Here is a 22,824-nt window from a genome sequence, read left to right on the forward strand (position 1 = left end):
GAACACAATCGACAGACGGATCATTAAAATAAAAATGCTCTGAAATTACAAGCGCCATTGGGCTGCCGTGTAGTCGATAAATCGGTGGGTCGCAAACACTTTCAAGATGTTCAAGTGGGCCCTGATCCAGGAAAGGTCTATACCTCCAGCAGTGCAGCGTGTTGCTGGGCGAGTTGCTCCAGCTCCTGGAGGGGCTGTAGCAGCAGCTTGGCTCTGGGGAATACGGCCAGACTGGTCTCTGCTCCTTGGGGGAGTCCCAGTTCTCTTCTGCACCTCTCCATCTCTTCTAAGGTCCTGTGCATGGACTGTAGATTGGCCAGGATCACCTTTGGGGGAAAAGCGTGTGTGAGTGAACATTAAAAGGAGTTTATATTTTTTTCTTCCAAATCAGTTAGTGAGTTAGTGATTCATTCAATCACTTGTTGCACTATCCCCTTTTTAGGTATATGTAGTAAACTGTATACCATACTGTTATTGTCTTTATTGAGACTGTTGGGATGCTGAGTGGGAGACAGTGTAGGAGAGACAGACAGTAGGTAGGCTGAGTGGGAAACAGTGTAGGAGAGACAGACGTTAAGAAAGTTGAGTGGGAAACAGTGTAGGAGAGACAGACAGTAGGAAAGCCGAGTGGGAAACAGTGTAGGAGAGGCAGACATTAGGAAAGTTGAGAGGGAGACAGTGTAGGAGAGACAGACAGTAGTGACGTCTTCAAGTGGTATTCAAACAGGACAGCAAGGTAATGTGTGTTTCTGGAGGCGAGAGTCTTAATCAATTACCCATCAGGAACTTCACCACAAAGTAATGACGTTCTCCTTTAATTGGATCATTATTTGATCAGACAGTGCAAAACCACTTGAAAACAGCCGTGTTAAAACATGAATCATAATGTCAACTCTCACCTGCAGATTACGAAGGTGCTCCTCCGGTGGCAAGTTAGAGCTGTCCATAGAAGAAAAAATGGTTTGGATCTTTGAAACGTTCTTCTCCATGGCCTTGAGCTCGGTCTCCATGGCATTCACCTCCTGAAAGAAGAGAAAGATTTAGAGAGAATTGCTTAACCCCTTTTCATTGCTAAGGAGGTTTGTTAGAGAGGACAGAAAACATAAAATAAAAATGTCTTACAGCGGCGGCATGCAGAAGCTGCTCTAGAGGTTCCGTGATATTGTATTGCATGTTGTCCACTTGGTGGTCGGCCTCGGCCAGCCTCTCCTCCTGATTACTGGTGTCACACACTGCAGATATCTCCCTCAGCAGTGGCCTGAAGTCCTCTAGGGCTGTTCTGATCCTCTCAGCGTCCTCCAGGACCAACTGAGGGCATTGAATTTTTAATTAACGCAAATAGCGGGCACTCATAAAAGGTGATTTATACTTAGTTTCATGCCGAAAATAGTCGATCTACAAGCCCACAAGGTGTCGCAGCACAACGTGTTGCACAGCGTGCAACCAATATAAATCAAGGAATAGCGAACATACCGGTACAAAAATGCTTGCAGGTGTTTCTGTATAGTTGCATTACTTGTGTTTCCTGTATCACTGACCTGCAGGGAGTGTGCATGTCTCTGGAGGCTATTGGCTGATGAATATGTACAGGGAGCCCCTACCCAGGACTGGGCTTCTTCTATCCAGCAGATGGCGCTATGGAGCATGTCCTCAAACCCCTGAAGATAGGCAGGGATCTGAAACGCGGTAAAAAGAAAAACTTTAGAATACCATTGCACAATGCACATGTATACATTTTAATTGAAGAATGGAAAGTCACAGACGCAGGTATTTTCTAAGCCTGAATAAAGCCATTAAAATACATGATTATAACTCGGTTCTTATAACAGTCAAGCCTTCCTGTTCTGCTGACATGTACAGTATTGCTCCATGCAGATGTGAAAGTGAAAAGTGGTTAAGTGTGTCTGTGGGTTTTATGAATATTGAACCAATGAATATTGGAACACATTTTTTCCCCTGATTTCCTTAACTCATTTTGGGCGGGAACCCCTTTTTGTAACTATACCTTTCAGGACGGGAACCCCTTTTGGGGTTCCTGTTGACATGTACAGTATATAGAATCGGCCTCAGGTCTAAATGGGTTAAATGTTAGGGTTTTGGACATACAGTACGTGGTTTCTGTCCGACAGCAACGATTTGTAGTTATTAGTAGTGTGTCAGTGTGCCTAACCTTGCTGAGGAAGGCAGTGCGCTGCTCCACCATATTGGCAGTGTCCTGGTACAGCTGCAGGGGCTGGGTGAGCTGGTCCATGAGGAGGTGGGCCTGCTCCGGCTCATCCTCTGCAAGATCCTGAGCCTCGCTCTCTAGGACGCTGAGACGACTGTGCCATGTGTCCAACTCGTCCCAAACACACTGGAATGGAAGATGTACAGGGACAAATGACAAGATTTCTACATACAATATACTCTATGTTGCTGTACACGTGTCTTTTATTCGCTCTAAAATACCTTGTGCGCATCGTTAGCTTTCTAGCATTGTTCTAAGGATATACTAACAACAGGTGAATGTGTTGGACGTGCAAACTAAGGTGCTTCTTTGGTGGATTTGGCTCCTGTTTGCCATATGAACATTTGAAAAAGTAAAAATAGGGACACCGGGGTTAATGTGGTTAAGAAGTTAGCATTAATGTTATTACAAGTGCACGTGGAACCTAAAGACACACATTGACTGATTTCGCTAGACATGTGCATGTGCATCAATTACATGATTTGATTCTGGTTGGAGATCTGTGATGCGTGTCTTACCCAGTGGTTGTCGTCTAATATGAAGAAATGGGCATACTGTCAAATTACCGACAGACAGACAGACAGACAGACAGACAGACAGACAGACAGACAGACAGACAGACAGACAGACAGACAGACAGACAGACAGACAGACAGACAGACAGACAGACAGACAGACAGACAGACAGACAGACAGACAGACAGACAGACAGACAGACAGACAGACAGACAGACAGACAGACAGACAGACAGACAGACAGACAGACAGACAGACAGACAGACAGACAGACAGACAGACAGACAGACAGACAGACAGACAGACAGACAGACAGACAGACAGACAGACAGACAGACAGACAGACAGACAGACAGACAGACAGACAGACAGACAGACAGACAGACAGACAGACAGACAGACAGACAGACAGACAGACAGACAGACAGACAGACAGACAGACAGACAGACAGACAGACAGACAGACAGACAGACAGACAGACAGACAGACAGACAGACAGACAGACAGACAGACAGACAGACAGACAGACAGACAGACAGACAGACAGACAGACAGACAGACAGACAGACAGACAGACAGACAGACAGACAGACAGACAGACAGACAGACAGACAGACAGACAGACAGACAGACAGACAGACAGACAGACAGACAGACAGACAGACAGACAGACAGACAGACAGACAGACAGACAGACAGACAGACAGACAGACAGACAGACAGACAGACAGACAGACAGACAGACAGACAGACAGACAGACAGACAGACAGACAGACAGACAGACAGACAGACAGACAGACAGACAGACAGACAGACAGACAGACAGACAGACAGACAGACAGACAGACAGACAGACAGACAGACAGACAGACAGACAGACAGACAGACAGACAGACAGACAGACAGACAGACAGACAGACAGACAGACAGACAGACAGACAGACACACACACACACACACACACACACACACACACACACACACACACACACACACACACACACACACACACACACACACACACACACACACACACACACACACACACACACACACACACACAAACCTTAAGTGTGTGTTGAGCCTCAGTCAAGGTTGGATTCCTCTGCTCTAGTAAGGCCTTTACTCCCTCCAGCCCAGAGTGAACTTCCACCACTCTATTAGTTAGTTTACAGAGCGGACCGCTGCCTTCCAGGAACTGCATATGCGCGCGCACACACACACACACACACACACACACAGATGTTGTAAATTGTAAATTGTAAAAACATTCAAATCACACAATTTGTCACTGAAACATGCCTATTAGCTATATTGCTTATTCACTGCAACCACAGAAAAAGGAGGTTCACTTACTGTAAGTGACAGGCAATGTGATATTTTTACGTCATGAATAATGTACATCTGACCAGCATCTAGGAAAAATAACAGATCTAGGAAAAATAATGTCTGTTTTTGTGTTACCTTCTCCTCTGCTCTCTGAAGGGAGAGCTGGACTTCTTGAATTCGACAACTGATATCAGCAGGAACCTCCGCATACCTGCTCTGCACACTGACCATGATACGCTGTAGCTCGGCCTTGTTTGTAGACAAACCCTTCCTGACCTCCTGTCAACAAACAAATGAGAGAGGGAAGAGTGGGAGGCATAAAAGTAAATAAAGTGACGGAGAGAAGAGGTGGGTATGGGGTCAAACGTTTACCCTTTGAAAGACCCTTTCTAATCTAATTCTCCAATTAGAGAGGCTCCCTTAGAGGTTAATATTTGGAAAAAGAGGAATGACTGATTCACACAGAATTTTTTAGGGGTGGCTTTGGTGAAAGCAGGCTAAATGCCAAAAATAGAAATATAGGAAACCAGAGATATTTTCTCCAATAGTGCAGTGGTCCAAGAAATAAGAAACTATTTTCAATTGAACAAGAGCAAATTCTAAAGAGATTTGAGCTATTTTACTGTGTGTAGCCTAAAATAAATCAAACTCTCACATATGCTGTGAGATACTTCTTCATTTTAAATACACAGGGAATATTCAGCAACAAGTCCGTTCAGACTGTTGGAGGACATGAAAGACTAATTATGACCAACAATGACATAATGTAATTACAGGAGCACTGCCAGGTCAAGCAGCTTCAACGGACAAACGCTGACCTACAAACTGCCAACATGAAGATAAACAATACCAGATATAACATCAATAGAAAAAACTCATTAGTAACAAATAACCAGTCTGGAAACTTTCCTCACCATTTCAGCAATGATAAATCATCAAAAACATGACTGTTAGTAGAAATTTCTGATTTTGATAACAATTTTCCAACAACATGTGGGTTAAAATTGACAGGCATGAACATTCATATATTTATTTATTTTAATCCTTCTGGCTGATGACAGTGCCATTTCTTTAAAGGACCATACTGGCATGTGACATCAATACATGTCTTTGTCTATTCACAGCTTCAGGCATATTTCGTACATAAACATAGACCATTTTCAGGTTAACAGACCCCTATTTGATCAAATGTTTTATCTCTAGGACCCCAATCTAAGAACATTGTTAATGTTAGACATGATTTATTCCGATATGGTCTGTCACTGGTCCAAAATGACTAGGTATCTATCTAGATTACTTAGGTATAGAGTTAACTGATCAAAATAGCCATTTGTTTATGTTCTCTAGTTGTAGTATACAGTATGTCCAGTAATAACGGTGACAATTAAACTATCAATCATTTATCTGGGGACCCCCTAGATCCCCCTCGAAGACCCCTGAGTGTCCCTGGACCCCATGTTACATACGGGTAATAGAACATAAGATCCTACCTGTTGCTGACACAGATTCAAACACGGCTGCTCCACAGAGGACAACATGTCAGCCACACGTTTCTCCACCTCTCCTATCTCCTCCTGCACTCTCTGTCTCTCTGTCTCAGCTGTGTGTGCTGCCGTCATCACCTGCACATTCCTCTCTTTCAAGCTGTGGAGGACATTGTTTTTTTTTTGTCAGTGCTCCTGTCGCTCAAAAAGGCATTTTCAGATGTTCCGCGTGACTGACGTCATCGTCTATACCTCCTGAAGTTCTCTTGGATCTCCTCCAGTTTTTCGGCAACAGGACCCAGGCTGGCTACATCCGGAGGACTGGTTAAGCTCAGGACGTGCTCCAGACGGTGTTCCAGGGAGGCGAGGGCTTGCTGCTCCTGCTCCAGCATCCGGGCGTGGGCCAGCAGCTCGTGGGGCTCCCCCTGCGTGGCGGAGGTCGCGGCAGAGGAGTCGGGCAGCTCGGCCTGGAGACTGGCTAAAGAACTGCAGCATTGCTCCATCTAGAGAAAAAAGGTTCATCTGTCAAAAGCCTCTCTACAACGAGGGTGGGCCCGCTGGGCCGGGGTCATCTGATACCACTGTTCAAGCTACACGCAAAGATGGTTTCAGATGACACGCTGTCACTCTACAGTTGCCAAGCACAGTTGCCAAGCACTTCTTTTTTTCCCTCTTTTTTTTTGTATACGAGCACTAATAACATAATTTAAAGAGTTGTGTGTGTGTGTGTGTGTGTGTGTGTGTGTGTGTGTGTGTGTGTGTGTGTGTGTGTGTGTGTGGGGTTGGGGGGGTATGTTTACATGTGTGTGTGCGTAAGTATGCCTCTGAGCGGGTGGTGTACAAACCCTGGTTAGGGTCAGGTTGGATATGCTTGCAAAGAAATACAGTGGATGTTACACAATATGTATTCATTCAACCATCCATTCATCTAACCACATGAACCCTAGGGTATTTTTTTCTGGGCAAGTCATAACAAGTGAACATTCGACACTGCGACACATTGTGAGCTTGTAGATTTGCTATTTTCGACGAAGAAATTTGGTCTAGAGCATAAATAGGTAACCTTCACTTAATGCTGCCCACTGATCAACATCATGATCTGAATACTGATGTATATTATTGATTTCAGCTGTTCCAATTCCGAACAAGCAAGTTTACTGTACTTGGCCAGTTTTCATAACTACAGTCCATTGCATTAAATTCTATTGCATTTTTGATTTCCAATAGTTAATATAAGTATTACTAAATGCATTGGAAATGTAATAACACATATAATATTAATAACATTTACAATAATAATAATAATCATAATAATATTTGTTAATATGCCTTTATTAAATACAAATATATAATACAAATATAATATTTTTTATAATAATATGGGGTATAAAACCCCATTTGTGATGGGGTTTTGAGTGATGGGGTTTGCAATACAGTATACTACTGGTGAGAGTGCAGATATGCAATGTGCCCCCCTGGAGTGAGTATGGAAATTTAGTGGCCCTCTCCATCATCAAAGTTGCCCATCCCTGGTTTAGAGGGGAAAAAGGAGGGACCATCATGTATAGAGCACTAAGTGGTTAAAGAATCAGTGAAAGCTCCCATGGTTATCATGACTCACGCTGGTGGCGATGTCCTTCCATTCCTCTCCTCTCTGTACAGAGTGAGCCAGCAGGAGACCAATGCCACGTCGCAACGACGCCCAGCGCCTCCAGAGGGCGCCCAGCTCGCCATCCTTGCCTACTCCACAACCCTGAACCGGACACCCGGCCCCCAGTTTCTCTAACATCTGAGTAAGGCCACGGAGCTCTGTCATCAGTGACTTCAAACCGCAATAGAAAACAGTTAGTATCAGACAGTAGTATATGTACACAGTCAAACAACAATTAACAAATTAAATAATGCTAATTATTGTATGCTAATAATACTTTGACTAGTCTTGGTGTCACTGTGGGGTATGTCTCGATGCAGCCTTCATACAGTAGGATATTATTATTTTTAGACTTACGACTGTAAAAATATCTCACAGCGCAGATATAAGGAGCAGTAAAATCTTAATTAATTACATTTAGTAGAGTGTACAAATAGGAACCGTCCATTAGGGGCCCTATAAGGAAAACAGGCTACAGGTCCATTTGGTTCAATTTGTACAATCTTCTGGATTAAAAGTAAATAACTAAATAAATAACAATAAGGATTTCACGGCGTAGGATCATTCAGATACCCTGATATGACTTTCTTGCATTCACGTGGTAAACATCTGGGCAAGTTCAATCACCCTGAGCAAGTTCAAACAAAAGCTATGACTGCTTGAGCAAGTCTGATAAGTACAGGCTGCGGGTTCAGTACAGTAATGTCTATCCACAAATTAAATTACTCATATGTCCAAGTGAATCTCCAATGAATCATTATTACCGTAGCTCGGTTCTGTTGCTCCACACATTCATGATATGAGGTCACGTGTTCTGTGCCACATTCTGAGAGATTGGCTTCGCATCTGGAAATAAGCTGCCGTATGTCTTCATGTGACTTCCTGTGGCTGCAATTCCTGGCCGCACACCTACATGGACAAAATATGATAAACAGTTGATACAGTTAAAGTAGAAACTGGTATAATTTGGATATGGATTGAATATGGAACATGAATATTGAACATGGATGGAATATGGGACATTAATATTTAAATTGGCTTGTTAATGGATAACTGCATTTTACCTGTACATTTAAATATTAATGTTTAAATCAAACAACCAACAGATTTGTATTTCAAACACATTTTTAAGTTGACACCGTTATGAAAAAATTTAATAAAATCATTTCTGGGAGTTGAACAAGAAAGTTATCTTGTGTCAAACTATTGTAGATCTCAGATCAATCAGATGAGTTATCATTTCTCTGCTGTGCCTCATTCCCTCAAACTGTAATGTGATGTATTAACCGATTATAGCAAAATATCAACGGTGATATTTACCATTGACTTTACTGTGAGAGGATGTAAAGGAAACAAAACACAGTAAATGCCTACAGTAAATAGCCCAAGACACAAAACCCAAGACACAAAACCAGCACAAAGGCTTCCACTGTAATTATGACTGATGTGGAATTTCTAGCCAAGAGGTAGTCATTCTGTAGGTTATGTTACAACAAGATATCATATTATGGAGTAAAACACAGTACTTAATTCATACTTTTGTGCCGCCGGATATATATTTATATAAAAACTTCTAGATGGAAGGCTGCAAAGGTCAAGACTTGCCCCGAGAAACACAATTTCATCCTGAACAGCCATTTTCAAACAGACTTGAAGTGGAAAAACACATGCAATTGATGTGCATTTCAGTTCATTGTCAATGGTTATCATAGTCTAGAAACGAAAATATGTATGATATAATCCATATTGACACAGTAAATAGTCCTTTCTCTGTGTTCCTACAATAGCCATAATGCATTTTGTGGCCAAGAACCAGCCCATACGGTCTATCATCACCGGCATTATCAACCTGATCCGTATTTTCTGAAGTCAAAAAGTGAAGTGACAACAAGTTCACAATTCTGCCCTAAACACAGCAAGCAAGCAATGTCACGGCCCCTGAGGGTAGTTGCTAAAAACAGGTGAGGAGTGAGAATTGTAGATTTTAGCACAACTTCAGCAGGGTGACTGCAGTGAAAGGAACATACACATTACCTTACAACTAATAGGTTTGTTGTAAGGTAATGTGTATGTTCTTTTCCTTTTCCTGGTTTAACATGGTGGTCTAGCAGTTTATCTTCAAGCCACCTTTCCCTAGATAGCAGCATTCTGTCACTTGATCATCAACAGCAACATTACTGTATAATACATTTTCTAAACAGTAGGTGAGAAAAATCACACTACCTTTGTAGTGCCTCCAGTCTAAGCTGGGCCTGGGCTTCCAATGTAGCTCTACCCACCAACAGTTGGCTCAGGATGCCAATGTGGAGCTGCTCTGTCTGTGGGTGGGAGAGGCAACATTGCAGAGGCACCAGTTCCACAAGATGTCTGATGTGTGCACCGAGGCTATCTTCCAGTGACGCCAGAGCCTCCTGGGTCTGCCGCTGCTCCTCGGAACAATCAGAAAATCCTCCTCGAGCTGACAAGAAGGTGGCTTCAGCATTGTGGAGGAAGGCTATTGAACCTTGAGCGGCCCAGAGGTAATCCTTTAAGGCCTCTCGAGCCTGAGACAAACTCTCCTGTGGGGCATAATTATCAGTATTTGGTAATCACCATTATTAAATAATACATACTTGGCTGTGGAAATATATCATAATATTTGCTTGTGATGGCAAATACAATCAGAAAAATATCTAACATGCTAAAAAATAATACTAATAGTAAAATACAAATGTATTTATTGTCATTAACTTGTTTAGCTTACCATCCGTGAATGGGATGCCTGCATGGTTGCATCTCTGAGGTTGTACAGTTCCACATTTTTCCTCAGCTGAATTTTTTCTTTCCTTCCCAAAGCTTCCAATACTCGCATCCCAGACTCTAAGTTCCTCCAGATGACCCAACACCTACGCAGTGCAATATCTATGGCCTTCTCATCCGGACACACTGTCTCAGCTGCCTCCAACTCCTGACTCGTCCTTTGGAAAATGTCCATCAAGGCACGCAGCTCAGAGTGGAAGTGGAGACCTTGGATAAGCTTGCACTCCAGATTTTTGATATCTGCTGTGATGGCGTGCTCCCAAGAAACCAATGTCTCAACATTGCTGCGGATCCTGTGCCTCTCTGAATGAAGCTGGGAAGGGTGCATGTCCGGAGCAATGGCTTCCAATTGGTCAGCCGCTTCTTGACACTGAGTCTTTACCAGAGGAAGTTCGACCAAGAGCGTCTGGCACAATCTGAACCTGTCGCCCAGGCTTACTGTCTTATCTTTGGCACGCTGGAGTCGCTTTTGTGCGATGTCCCTGGATGTCTCCATTTGTTTCTGGAGGTGCAGATACTTGTCTTGCTCCAATGTTTGGCTGTAAAGAGCTTTGCACCTCTCTTGCAGGTCCTCAATGGTGCATAACAGAGAGCTTTGCTTGGCCTCCTCGCAGTGCTGAAGCGCTTGGACTTGACACTGATGCTCCATTAGCATGTGTTTCAAAAGCATAGTAGATGAGAGTGTGTCCTTTGTTAAAGGGAATTTCTGGTGATCTAAGTCAGTAGATATCTGTTTCAAGCTGTTCTGGACAGTGGCTAACTCCTCATCTGAAGAGGTCCGCTCATGAATTAGCTCCTCTAATTCCCAGCTGGTTGCTCGCTCATGAGCCGCCAGTCCATCCAGCTCTGTCCAGAGACCTGAGAGTCTGTTTATCAGGTAATGACTTTCTGCCGGTTTCAAAGTTATCGCTATTTCCTTACTGATCTCTGCCAGAGCCTCCACCAGATTCAGCTGGCATTCTGTCTCTTCTGTGGCTAATTTGTGTATTCCGAGTCTGCTTTCCAACTCTTTGACGTCAGCTTTTGACGCCTTCTCTATGTGGACACAGGGGTCTCTTTTCACGTGTGCTTCTGCTAGCCAGGCCTCCGTGCCAGCCAATTGGCTTAGTAGTTTCTCTCTCTGCTCCAGGTCTTTCTCCATGACCTCCAGAGCATGAACAGAGCTTTGAGCAATGGTTGCATACAGTTCCTCAACCATCTTCAGAGAGATACAGACTTGGTGGCTTTCCTCCTGGTCCATATCAGAGGTCATGGCCTTTATTTCTTCTACTTCTGATTGCATCTTGGACCGTCTGGACAAAATATCAGACTGAAATGTCCTCATTTCAGCAATTTGGATGCGAGCCTCTTCCGGAAAAAGTGCTAATGTTTTCCCAAATGTGATGTGGTTCTCTGCCTGCTTGGCCCACATAACTAACTCATTTAATTGCTTGGTGATGTTAGCTAGTGAAGGGATGACAATAGTTAATTGTAAATAAGTGTCCAACTGGTTCATGATGAATTCCAGCAAGGGCCTCATGCCTTGAAGAACACGCTCTATCACCTCTTTCTCCTTACGACCAAGTGAAAAGTGCTCCAGAGCATTCAGTTGTGACTGTAATTGTAGGTACCGGTGTTGATGTGTTTTTAGGTCTGTGGTGATTTTAATCTGATTGGGTATCTTAGTGGACTGGAGCAAAGACGGAATAACATTAAGCCTGGTCTCAAGATCCTCCGCCTCCTTTAAAAGGAGGGAGGATTGGGAGGCGGTGACGGTGGCATGCCTCACAGCTCGTTTGGCGTTGCCCTCTAAAAGTCTCCATTCCTCCTGGACGTCCCCGAGCTGGGCGAGGAGAGCGCCTGAACTTTCAGCATCTGTCAAGTGGGCTGACAGTTGGCTGCAAGACCGAAGCAGCTCTGCCATCAAGCCTTTTTTCTGCTCCATGGTCATCAGAAGAACATGGAGCCTTCCAGCTTGCAGGGCACTGCTTCCCAAAGCATCTCTGCCAATAAGCACAAAAACCCATGTAAGTTATATATTATAGACTAGTGAAATGAATATGATTAATCAAATAATCAATTTGTTAGTCTTTGTTTTCAATATTTCAATATGCTATTTTCAGCTTCACAAAATTTAGAAAGTTTGTCTTTTCATCATTATCATTGAAAAATTATGACAACTTTTAAGCAATGTTTGTCTAATATGGATTTCAATAACATTTACCATAATTTTGTTCTGAAATAGATTATTTTACCATCACTTTATGGATTAAATAAATGTATCTCTCAGAATAACTGAATAATCATATTAATCGATTACCGGTAGGAAAATAATCTTTGGTTGCAGCCCTATTGTAAACACTCAAACCATTGTAAACAAACCAATGAGTAACTGTAGTAGCAATATACTTTTAAAATCAACAGGTTACTCACAAGTTTAGCTTCTCAATCTCACTAGCCAGGACCTCCAATAGGACTCTTATAGCTTTCATCTGCTTGTGATAGTGTGTGACCTGGTCCTGCTGAGCTGCTTTGACCTGCACCGTGGCAGAGGCGTCCAGCAGGGCGGCGCTCCACTGTCCCTCCATGTTTCTAAGCACCACAGGGTCATGAACCCTGGTGCTCATGAGCTTCATTGCAGCTAATTGGTCCAGCACACAGCGTTTGTGCTCCTTAAAGCAAAGATCAGACAACGTAAAATTAGGATTATTCTGCAGTACTGTCTGTTGTAATGAACATAATGTACGTAACTCTTCAACAGTGCAGATATTTAGTTTATCTCATTTTATCCCAATAACTGATAAACAAGCAAACAAACAAACAAACAAACAAACAAACAAAATAATGTATAGGACAAATAGCACAAAGCGGTAGGATAGCAATGCAGAAAATGTACAAGAAGAATTTTATATTAATAGAGTGTGAATTCTTAAAATATTTCTCAAAAGAAATATGACACAGAAACCAGGGAGTTTATATAAGGACTATACATATTGCCGCTGTCGGGCAGAAATCTTGTATCTACAAGATTTTAGCTTTTATGTTTGTTTCTTCTCTATAAATGTATGCTCTATTATACGCAAATGTAGCGAAAATAGCCAATCTGCAAGCTCTAAATTTTTAAATTTTTTGAAAATCTTCACCTATAATAACATGCCCAAAATAGAGACACCAGGTTGAAAGTTGGCTACACAACACTGAGTTGGACATTTGACAACGATACACGAAAGAAGAATGTCGAAAGTAGTAGTAGTCTGTCTGTGGGTTTTATAAACATATAACCACAGTAAAGTATTAACGACTTGAACCCCAGCATCCCTATTCTGGGGAGAACATTCGCCATAAAAAATATCAGTAGATCTGCTACTTTCCTGCTCTTTTTTGGTCCAAGTACACTACAGTTGCAACTCAGGTATAGGTCAGTTTTGACTAAGAATAGAGGGTTTAAGTGGTTAATGCTCACCTCTGCCTCCTCCACTTGTGTGGTCATTGCAGCAACACTGAGCTGGGCTGGCTGATAGCGACATCTCATCACCCTCATCACAGCTCTCTCCAGCTGAATCTCTGCTTCTCTAGGCGAGCACTCCAGGAACCAAGATACATCCATGTGCTCTGCCCTCTGTAATACACAACAATAATGACATAAAATAGCACAATAAAGGAAAAGAAAACCAAAAAAAAAGCAGCATCTCTTATCATCATCAACAACACTGTTACAACACACACACACACGCACGCACGCACGCACGCACACACACACACACACACACACACACACACACACACACACACACACACACACACACACACACACACACACACACACACACACACACACACACACACACACACACACACACACACACACACACACACACACACACACACACACACACACACAGAGTATATTATACAGGGTCTGGTAATGACCCTACCCCAACAGGAAGTGCCTGTAGCTTAGTGCTCCTTCCTCTGCCTGTCAGTGGCATCTTGGGAACACAGTATCACCAGGGCAACAGTACATTTAATTACCCAACTCTTATCTATTCACTAATCCATGCAGTTATAATGGGGTTTTCAATCCATTTATGGAAACGAATACAAACTCAGGAACTGTGAGTTTATATTTCAGAGTAAAACATTGTCATGCGTGTTTTAGCAAGAGGAACTCTGAAGAACTATTTCTTGAACCGAGTGCAGCGGGTCAACATAGTGACTGAAATACTTGAAATTCAAGCCTCTACGTCTCTCTCCGGAGGTCCTCTATATAAACTGCTGATGCAAATAATTCAAACTTTGTGAAAAGGTGCAAAGACAACATGTTAACATGCTCCGACACAGTCCGTTGAGTCAGCGCCCCGGGAACAAATGTCTATTGAATATTCTAACCAAGTAAGAAACCTAACCTGCCTTTCTCTAAAAGCCACCTGATGCAATACTCACATTTGTGATGTCGCTCTTTTCCACCAACCCCTGGATTTCAGACAGGATGCCCAGCATGATGGAGGACTGCTGTTTGGAGGACCCCGTTGATCCACCTGCTCTCGCTCCAGTCCCCAAATCAGACATCGACCCGGCCGTCCTGCCCTCGGCTTCCATTCCTTCTCGGTTCTGCAGGAACGCAGAAAGACGCGCCAAAAAAGAAAGGGTGGTGTCAATTTTTTTTGCCTCGTTTCTTTCCCATGTTTGGCACAAGATAATAACAAGGCTTCCTGTCCTCTCCTTGGTCTCAGTGAACACTAGTGAGCAGACTGCAGCCCTGTGAGTCAGTGTAGCTATTAACACAGGAATGTGCCTGAGTAGGGAGGGTGCTGTCTGCCCTGAGGGCAGACAGCTGACTTTGAAAAAAAAAAACCCTACTCTGCCATTTCTTCAGGATATGACTGATTTATTAGTATTTGTTTAGGTTATGTGGGTGCAAACACCTGAAATATCAGGTCAACCATCACATCAATAGATAGGAATTGGGGATGTGCCTTGTAAAAACTTTGCGAGCAGCGCCCAAGGCGTGCCTTAGAGCTGGGCGGAGGTAGACAGGGAACGTATTGTGGGAGGTGGATTCTGCACTGGCAGGTGACTGATGTGTTGCGACGTCATGAGAAACTATCTGTAAAAACAAACATTTACATTCTCGTATACGAGCTTGTCATTGGAAATTCCTGTGGCAAATGTTTAACAGAAGTCAATGTCGCTGCAGTTCAAAGCATTCACTAGTGTTGGTGTACCTCAGTTTCTAAATAGATCATGTTTGTATATAGATGTTTGTTCAATCCAGAGGTATCACAGGAGAACACATTCAGAGCCCATGTAATGCCATGGCAAAAGCAAGTTAATGAAAGACATTTAGATTTTAAAGAACAGAACCCGTTTTATCTAGTGTGTGTACAGTTTTGGTGTAAATACTTAAGTTAATAGAGGTTCCATTGTGTACCGATAACTTATATTATTGTAGCTCAGTCTAATTCAGAACTTTGCAGATTTAATGATGGCATGAATGTGAAATAAAAAAATATAAATAAGCAGCTCAAGTTCGGAAATCTTTACAGCAGGCAGTAGGAACCACCTACAAATGTTTCACTCTACACAAACTCACTTTGGCCTTAAGCAGAAGGTTGAAAGGTAAATGCCTAAATGTAAAGGGAAGACCAGGTGTACGGGTGTGATTCATGCTAGCAAGGACACTAGGTTGTCTCTACTCGCCTGTCTTCCAGCATTAGTCAAACGCACTTTTCAGTAACGCCCCTCTAAACCTGTAATATCACAGATGTGTTTTCACTCAAACAAAGGTTTGTATGTGGTTTTGTGCATTTATGTAGAAGAGAATAGGCTGAGTACGGAGTGGACCTTCAAAGAGTAAAGAAGAGCAAGTAAAAGATATCCATAGAACAAAACAGAATATTTTACCTCTCCCTGTGTTCCCTCAGTGGATGCTACCTCCAGCGCTGCATGCAATTTCGATTCCTCTCCAGCTTCTTGAAACTTGAGGTTATCCTGAATTTCTCCTGGTGTGTGGTTGTTTGCAGTGTCTATGCATTCAGTGTCAGCGTTATTGTCTGCATACGCCTTGTCTTCCATTCCTGTATCTACTATATGCATGCTCTCTGTTTGTAAGGCGTCAGTAGCCATGTCCTGTTGCGCGGCAGCTACACTTGTACTGTGAGTGCTTGGGAGCTGTGTTTGCATTAAGGCATCTCCCCTGAGCATTGTTTGCCCTGGGCCATCCACAGTACACATGACTGAGCTCTCTGCCTGCTTGTCTTTTATGTGACAGAAGTCAGTCATTGCTTCACTTGTGATACCTGGACAGGTTACTGCATGTACTGATCCAGAGGGATCAGTGTCAGTGAGCTCAGATGCAGTGACACGGCCATCTGATTTGTGAATCATCAATTCATCACTGCCTGCAGACTCAGGGCTTTTGCAGAAATGGCTTTTCACTTCTGTGCTTTTGTGTATTTGGGGCCCTGTAAACTTTATTTCCATTAATCGAGGCTCTTTTGACTCTGGAATATTTGACTCAAGATTTTTCTGCACCGCTTTGTTCGATTCACCATCCGTTGTTGTAGTGAGGGTTCTGCCCCTACTTTTCTTTGACAAACTATGCGTGGATTCCTTCTCAAAGCGTTCTCCACAGCTCTCACCGTGCTTAACATTTTGTGGCTGACACTGAGGCACGTCCAACACTATTGTAAACACTTTTTTTGAGGATGCTTTGGAGTCATCGCTGCATTTGTCTCCCTCATAGGAACGGGCAGATAACTTTGTTCTGGTCTCTGGTTCTTGTGTGTTTGACTCAAACTCCGATATGTCTGTAAGCTCAACATCTGCATCCACATCTGCAGAGATAGGTACACAGACAGGCTGCGCTTTCAGCACCGGCTCCACGCCACTGTCAGCCTCTTGGTTCACCACACGGGATGTGACATCAGCACTTTTACAAAGAGCGTCAGAGGCGCTTTTCTGCATTTTCTTTGTGCGTTTCTTCCCCAGACAGTTGACGAGGAACTCTCGTTGTGAGATCACCCATTGCACGGCTTGTTGAAGCTGCAGTCCCTTGTCAAGATCTGCCTGTGATGGAGAACACATGCAGGGTGATTCGTAGAAAATGCAAAAACTGAAAGTTCACAATTAAAAAAGAAAGTTGATGGTTACAAAAATAAATCTGGTAAAGTCGTAGCCAGACAACATTATAATATGGCCCACTAATAATGTGTCTTAGAACATGTACTCGTCTCGGTGACATTCAACACCAAATTGTATTGTCTTACGGTACAGTATGTGCTGAATTTACCTGTACTGTATGGTGAAGCATTACACTTTTACCTTGAACTGAATAGTTTAATATATTACGCTTACGCAATCTTTGGATGAATGAGATGAGTGGACTTGTAATGGACTTTTAAAATATAATAGTCTTGGTATTAAAACCAAGTCTGAAAAATTATAGTGTGAGCAGCATTATACAGAGCTTAAACTGAGCTACGCTACTGTAACTTGATGGCAACAAAGCAATCCCATGCTATTATACAGTAAGATCCTTAGTGTTAATTTAACTCTGTAATTACTGTACAATGTAAACAAATGGATCTGTAAGGGTATATTACATTTTGGTTACATTTGTGCACTCTCAGAGTTACAAATGGATACATTAATAAACACTGAGGATTTTACTATGTAGAAAACAGAGACGTTGTTCAGTTAAGACAACACAAAGCAAAAGTGTGAATTGTTTACATTTATATTTTATTTAATTTGGGGCTACAGTAAGTACAATTTGTACAGTGGTCATTTATGTGCAATGACCTAAGAAATTCATTGTTGAGGAGCAATCTAATAACATTCATAGATCATGTTAAATCATTAACAACATCAACCCTAGTATCCTTATACTGGGGCAAACATTCAGCAAAAATAGCAGATCTACAAGCTAACCCTAACCCTAAATCTGAGATTAGTTGTAGCCTATTGCATCAGGGGGTGGGTATACAGTACCTGTACGATGTGCATAAAGGCTGAAGTCCTTAAAATGGATGGATGAACACATGGATGTATGGGTGAGTCTTACCTGTGTGGGCTTTGATGTGCTGGATTTCACCATTTGGTTCCATTGTTCTAGCTGGCTGATAGCTTCTCTAACTCCGTTGCCTATGTGCTCGCCAGTCTCTTGCTTCTTCTGAAGAATGCAGGACAGGATACTGGGCATGGACACCAGGTGAGACAGAACAACAGGATGGAACAGTGGTATAGTGGGGAAAGATCAGGGTTCACCGTATGTGAAAACATTTGCATCCAACAAACAACAAAGCCCTCTGCAACTATTGCTATGGGGATGACGACACATTCTATGGGGATGATGTTGCATGCATAAAATATGCTATGAAGTGAGGTGGAAGATGAAGTATGAAAGAGTATTATTTCACTGTACCGGTCACGTTCTTTGGCAAGTGCATCAGCAGTCAAAGTCACATCTGCAGGAAGCATTTCTTCTGAGACCTTCGACCCTCCTGGGTTTTGCAGGTGAGAGAGCTTCGCTGCAAGCTCCTTCAAGTTGCTGTCATAGTCCTGGGAAATAAATGATTTTCCGCATGGTACTGAGATTTTATATACACTCTTCTGTGTGTGTGTGTGTGTGTGTGTGTGTGTGTGTGTGTGTGTATGTGTGTGTGTATATATGTGTGTGACCAGAGTGGTCATAGCGCGGTGGTACTGTAATTATAGAAACAAGTTTACCTTCATCATATCCCACTGCTGTTTCAGTCTGTTGATGTCACCATTCATGTCATCATTTTCGGACAGTTTTGCTAAACTGTCAGCCAGGTCTTTTAGCTCCTCTTGTAAGCAGGATGTGTTATCTCTAAATCCCTTGTCTTCTGGGGCCATGTTCTCTTTAACCCATGCCAACTTTTCTTTAATGCTGCTCTCTACCACCCCCTTCTGGGTCTGAAGGGTACTAACTTGCTTGGAGATGGCAGCTTGGGTTTCAGCTGTCGAACTTGCCAAGAGAGAGTCCTTCAGAGAAACAAGATGGAGAAAGTCCTTCTCTGTGTTTCCCATTTCTTGGAGCAAAGCCTGCAAAGAGAGATGTAAAACTGTAGTTCTAATGTCTTCTATTAGATGGGATTAAGTAAGACACACAGAGATAGGGAAAGAGCGATATGGAGCAGAGATTTTCATTTTGGAATGGAGAGAAAAGTGAATTTGAATTGAATTTCATTTCAAATTCAATTCATAAGATAAATACATATAAATAAAGGACGTCTTATGCCTATGTAAGGCATGTCATTATTGTCAACATTTTCTAAAACCTTTACAAATAGTAGATCTACAAGCTCAGCGCGATGCGATGCAACAAGTTGTGAGCTTGTACATTGTCTTTTGGGAGTTAGGGAATGTCATTATTTGGAAATTAATAGACAGCAGACATACTAACTGAAAGAAAGATTCATGGTGCATGCAAAATATTAACATTGACGTAAAACGGACTTGCTGTGTGCAAAAATCTGACCTAAATCGTCTCAAGGTTTTAAAAAAAACATAATTAATGTGCCCCCACTGTATCAACTTTCTAGGACGTACACCTCACCTCCAAAGGCTCTAAAATGAAGTCATCTCCAGATGAGCCTTGTTGCTGTGTGTCCAATGTGGACATCCTTTCCTGCAGAGATGTTACAACACTGTAGCAGTCCTGTAACAACCGGCCACAGCGTTCTTCTTCATACATGCCTTGCTCAAGTCTCAAACACACGCCCTGTTGGACAGCAAACCAATTAGTAGGCCATTGGCCAGGGTGACAACAATATATGGCACTTTCCAGAGCTAAAGGTTACTTTAGATTAGAGAACTATGAAAAAGGTGTCACAAAGTGACAAAGGGCACACTCATCCTGTCCTGTTAGGCTGGGTGCTGGATCAAAACTATAATAAAACAAAACAACAATAAAATCCACACCCCAGAATACTGCTTCCCTCGTGGGTATTTTTATTGGTTTGGTGATGTTACTGATAATAAGGTCTGAGGAAGAGCCTCCCAGCTCGAAACGTCACCAAACCAATAAAAAATACCCACAAGGGGAGCAGTATTCTGTTGTGCAGATTTTATTGTTGTTTCATACTTTAGAGAACTAACCAGTAAGCACAAATAAATAATAGGTAATAATAGGTAAACCAGTAAAAAATTATTAGGTCAGATCAAATCAAGATAAAAGAACAGAAGAGAAAAGTAAACATACAAACAAGGGCAACCTGGAGTTATGCATAGTTTAGCAGATGTACACCATAGACATAATTGAGTAGATGCAGCATTGGCCAATGGGGCCGTATGTCAAGGCTGCCGCCATATTAAGCAGGGCAGCTTGACATAACTCCACTGCAAGAAATATAAGCATCGGAGACTAAAACCTTTTTTTTGTTTTTGTTTTTTATAATCATTGGTGTCTATGTAACATAAGGTGTAGGGTACAATGCATGTTGTTACTTAAACTCAGCAACCTCCAATTATCACATTAACATTAATCCAATCACATGAAATGACTTACATTGAGTTGTGTCTCCAACGTAGACTGACAAGTCTTCAGTGCAGCCCAGGAGGAATCCTCCCATATTGGGTCATTGGTTCGCTGTGCGAGTTCCTTCCCCTGTTCATCCAGAGTAGTAAGAGCCAATCCAAGGGATTTAGCCACTTCCAGCAGGTCCTGGGCCTGGCAGCTGGCCTGTCTGCGCTCACCATCCCCAGGCCAGGGGAACTGGGTGGGCAGCTGGGCTGTTTGCTGCTGTAGAGTTTCCATCTTATTGTGGGCCTCTCGTCTTTGAGACAGGTAAGAGGATGCCAGCTCCGGCTCAGCTTGAAGTGCACTGAACCAAACGACATACAGGTTTTTAACCTTTAACAGGATTGTTCAAAAGGATGTAACCACTGCTACTATAAACATAATACATGCTGATATTGTCATGGTTGTCGGGGGATTCATATCCGGTCATCCTGTTAAGTTAACATACTTCAGTTATTCTCTTATCGTAGTTTCATTTTGCATATTATATTTCAACAACAATGCATTGATAAATGATTGATAAATTAGTATAGGTAGGTTATGTATTTATGAACACATGTTTTTTACATAACACGATTGTTTTGAAGGCAGACACTTCAACAACTTAACCATCACCTGACATAAACTTTAATATTACCTGTTGAGGGCCTCCATATCCCGGTCTATTTGTTTCTCTGTCTGAGACAGTAGCTGACGGGTGACGCTGACTCTCTCTTGCAGCCGGATGCCTTCCTCGGCCAGATGCTGGAGGCTTTCTGGGCCGGCTAAGCGAGCCATGAGACTCAGGTCCTCCAGGAGGCCTTGAGCCTCCACTTCCTGTCTCTCCATCTGGGTACAGAGATCCTGTATTGGGAGAGAATGTATGTAATGTACAGTAATTTGTCACACATTCAGCCAATCAATCAATATACAAAGCACATAAAGGTATGACACTTTGTACACTCCTTCGATTATTCTATTGATGACTTTTGTTGATAAATCGATTAGTCGAGAAGCACTTTTTTTTATCATTTGTTTCATTTATATTTTTGTGTGAAAAAAATTGATTTTTTATAATCAGCTAAATCGATTCGTTTTGATAATCAATTAAATCAATCTGTTTGATTAACTGTTAGTCCCTTACACTCCTTACTTGAATTTCTGAACGAACGGTCCGGACGTCTGAGGCACTTAGGTTAGCCAGTGAGTCCTGCATCTGCTGCAGGGTGAGGAGGCACTCAGCCATCCTGGTCAGGACCTGACCCTTAGCTGCCGCCAATTGCCTGTAAACATCCTCTGCTTCAGAGAAGAGCTCCTTCACCTCCTCCATCCACCTTTTCATCTGGGTCGCCACCACCTACAGATCAAAACGACACATGAGCAATCTGTATCTATCATAGCAGAGTACAAAAGTAGCTCTACTTTCATTGTAGAAGCTTTTTGTGGAAATCCACTTTGTATTAAAACTAAAATAAAAGAATCGTCCACCAATCTGTCTAATCATCGATAAATTACATATTTTTCTCATTCTGTTTTTCCCTGTAGCCACCAACATGAAAAAGCCTAATTTGCGCTTTGGTGCCAAAGTGTCTTGCAATGTGTCACAGGCGTCACAGAAAAACTTTTTTGAGCAAGACATTGTTTTCTTTTTCACGTCATTTCTGTTGATCGGCACTGTCGACACACTTGTCTAAAGTATAAAACAACCTTTAGGGCTGCATAATATATTTTGTATTATCATATATAGTATATGGATATTTCCCCAATAAATGATTGAATTTGGAAATAGTATATACAAATATGTTTTGAAAAATCTTAATATTATTTATTCATATTATCAGGTAAAAACTACTCCAAATGTTTTGCCACCAAAGAAATGTCAAAACGTTTGAGAGCAAAAATGTATATCATAATTACAATATTCAGGGAAAATGCTGCAATATAAGCCTCACATTTACCTGTAGTTCGAGGGGGGGCTCTGTGCTTAGAAGCAGCGATTGGATCTCAGCAGCTCTGCGGTGGAATCTCTCTACACTCTCCTCTTGGGCCAGGATCTCATTCTGACAACAGAATACATGTAGTTAGAGCAGCCATTTCCAACCTGTGGGCCAGGGGGGCCCACTGGTGGACCGTGAGGATATTGCAAGTGGGCCCCCAAATAATTGACAAAAAAAAATTATTTAATGATAAAATAACAATATTAAACAATTCCTACGTTAGGTAGGGTACCTAACCCAACTCTGCAGGCTTGAAATGTATTCAAGCCGGAACACAATCGATTGTTTGATCATTAAAAAAAAGGATCAATCAAT

General features: G+C 42.3%; 1 protein-coding gene across 9 annotated transcripts in view; it reads right to left on the reverse strand.

Moving 5' to 3' along the window:
- Window positions 1-22,824, reverse strand: part of LOC308103492 (nesprin-2-like) — a 111,375-nt gene that overhangs the window by 62,999 nt on the left and 25,552 nt on the right. For 8 of the 9 annotated variants that reach the window (XM_080453479.1, XM_080453475.1, XM_080453481.1 and 5 more), the window contains 25 exons: window positions 22,465-22,572; window positions 21,666-21,869; window positions 21,171-21,376; window positions 20,522-20,837; window positions 19,571-19,735; window positions 18,718-19,056; window positions 18,413-18,549; window positions 18,053-18,182; window positions 15,892-17,055; window positions 14,431-14,598; window positions 13,451-13,606; window positions 12,421-12,659; window positions 9,953-11,990; window positions 9,433-9,767; window positions 7,974-8,118; window positions 7,180-7,380; window positions 5,811-6,061; window positions 5,565-5,718; window positions 4,210-4,353; window positions 3,812-3,943; window positions 2,171-2,353; window positions 1,539-1,676; window positions 1,123-1,308; window positions 900-1,022; window positions 144-326 (listed from right to left, as the gene is read on the reverse strand). In XM_080453479.1, the coding sequence (XP_080309605.1) occupies window positions 144-326; window positions 900-1,022; window positions 1,123-1,308; window positions 1,539-1,676; window positions 2,171-2,353; window positions 3,812-3,943; window positions 4,210-4,353; window positions 5,565-5,718; window positions 5,811-6,061; window positions 7,180-7,380; window positions 7,974-8,118; window positions 9,433-9,767; window positions 9,953-11,990; window positions 12,421-12,659; window positions 13,451-13,606; window positions 14,431-14,598; window positions 15,892-17,055; window positions 18,053-18,182; window positions 18,413-18,549; window positions 18,718-19,056; window positions 19,571-19,735; window positions 20,522-20,837; window positions 21,171-21,376; window positions 21,666-21,869; window positions 22,465-22,572 (7,545 nt within the window). The remainder of the gene's footprint in view (window positions 1-143; window positions 327-899; window positions 1,023-1,122; window positions 1,309-1,538; window positions 1,677-2,170; window positions 2,354-3,811; window positions 3,944-4,209; window positions 4,354-5,564; window positions 5,719-5,810; window positions 6,062-7,179; window positions 7,381-7,973; window positions 8,119-9,432; window positions 9,768-9,952; window positions 11,991-12,420; window positions 12,660-13,450; window positions 13,607-14,430; window positions 14,599-15,891; window positions 17,056-18,052; window positions 18,183-18,412; window positions 18,550-18,717; window positions 19,057-19,570; window positions 19,736-20,521; window positions 20,838-21,170; window positions 21,377-21,665; window positions 21,870-22,464; window positions 22,573-22,824) is intronic. The other variant, XM_080453476.1, reaches the window with a different exon arrangement.

The sequence above is a fragment of the Gymnoscopelus braueri genome, assembly GCF_963280865.1.
Source record: "Gymnoscopelus braueri genome assembly, chromosome: 16".
NCBI lineage: Eukaryota > Metazoa > Chordata > Actinopteri > Myctophiformes > Myctophidae > Gymnoscopelus > Gymnoscopelus braueri.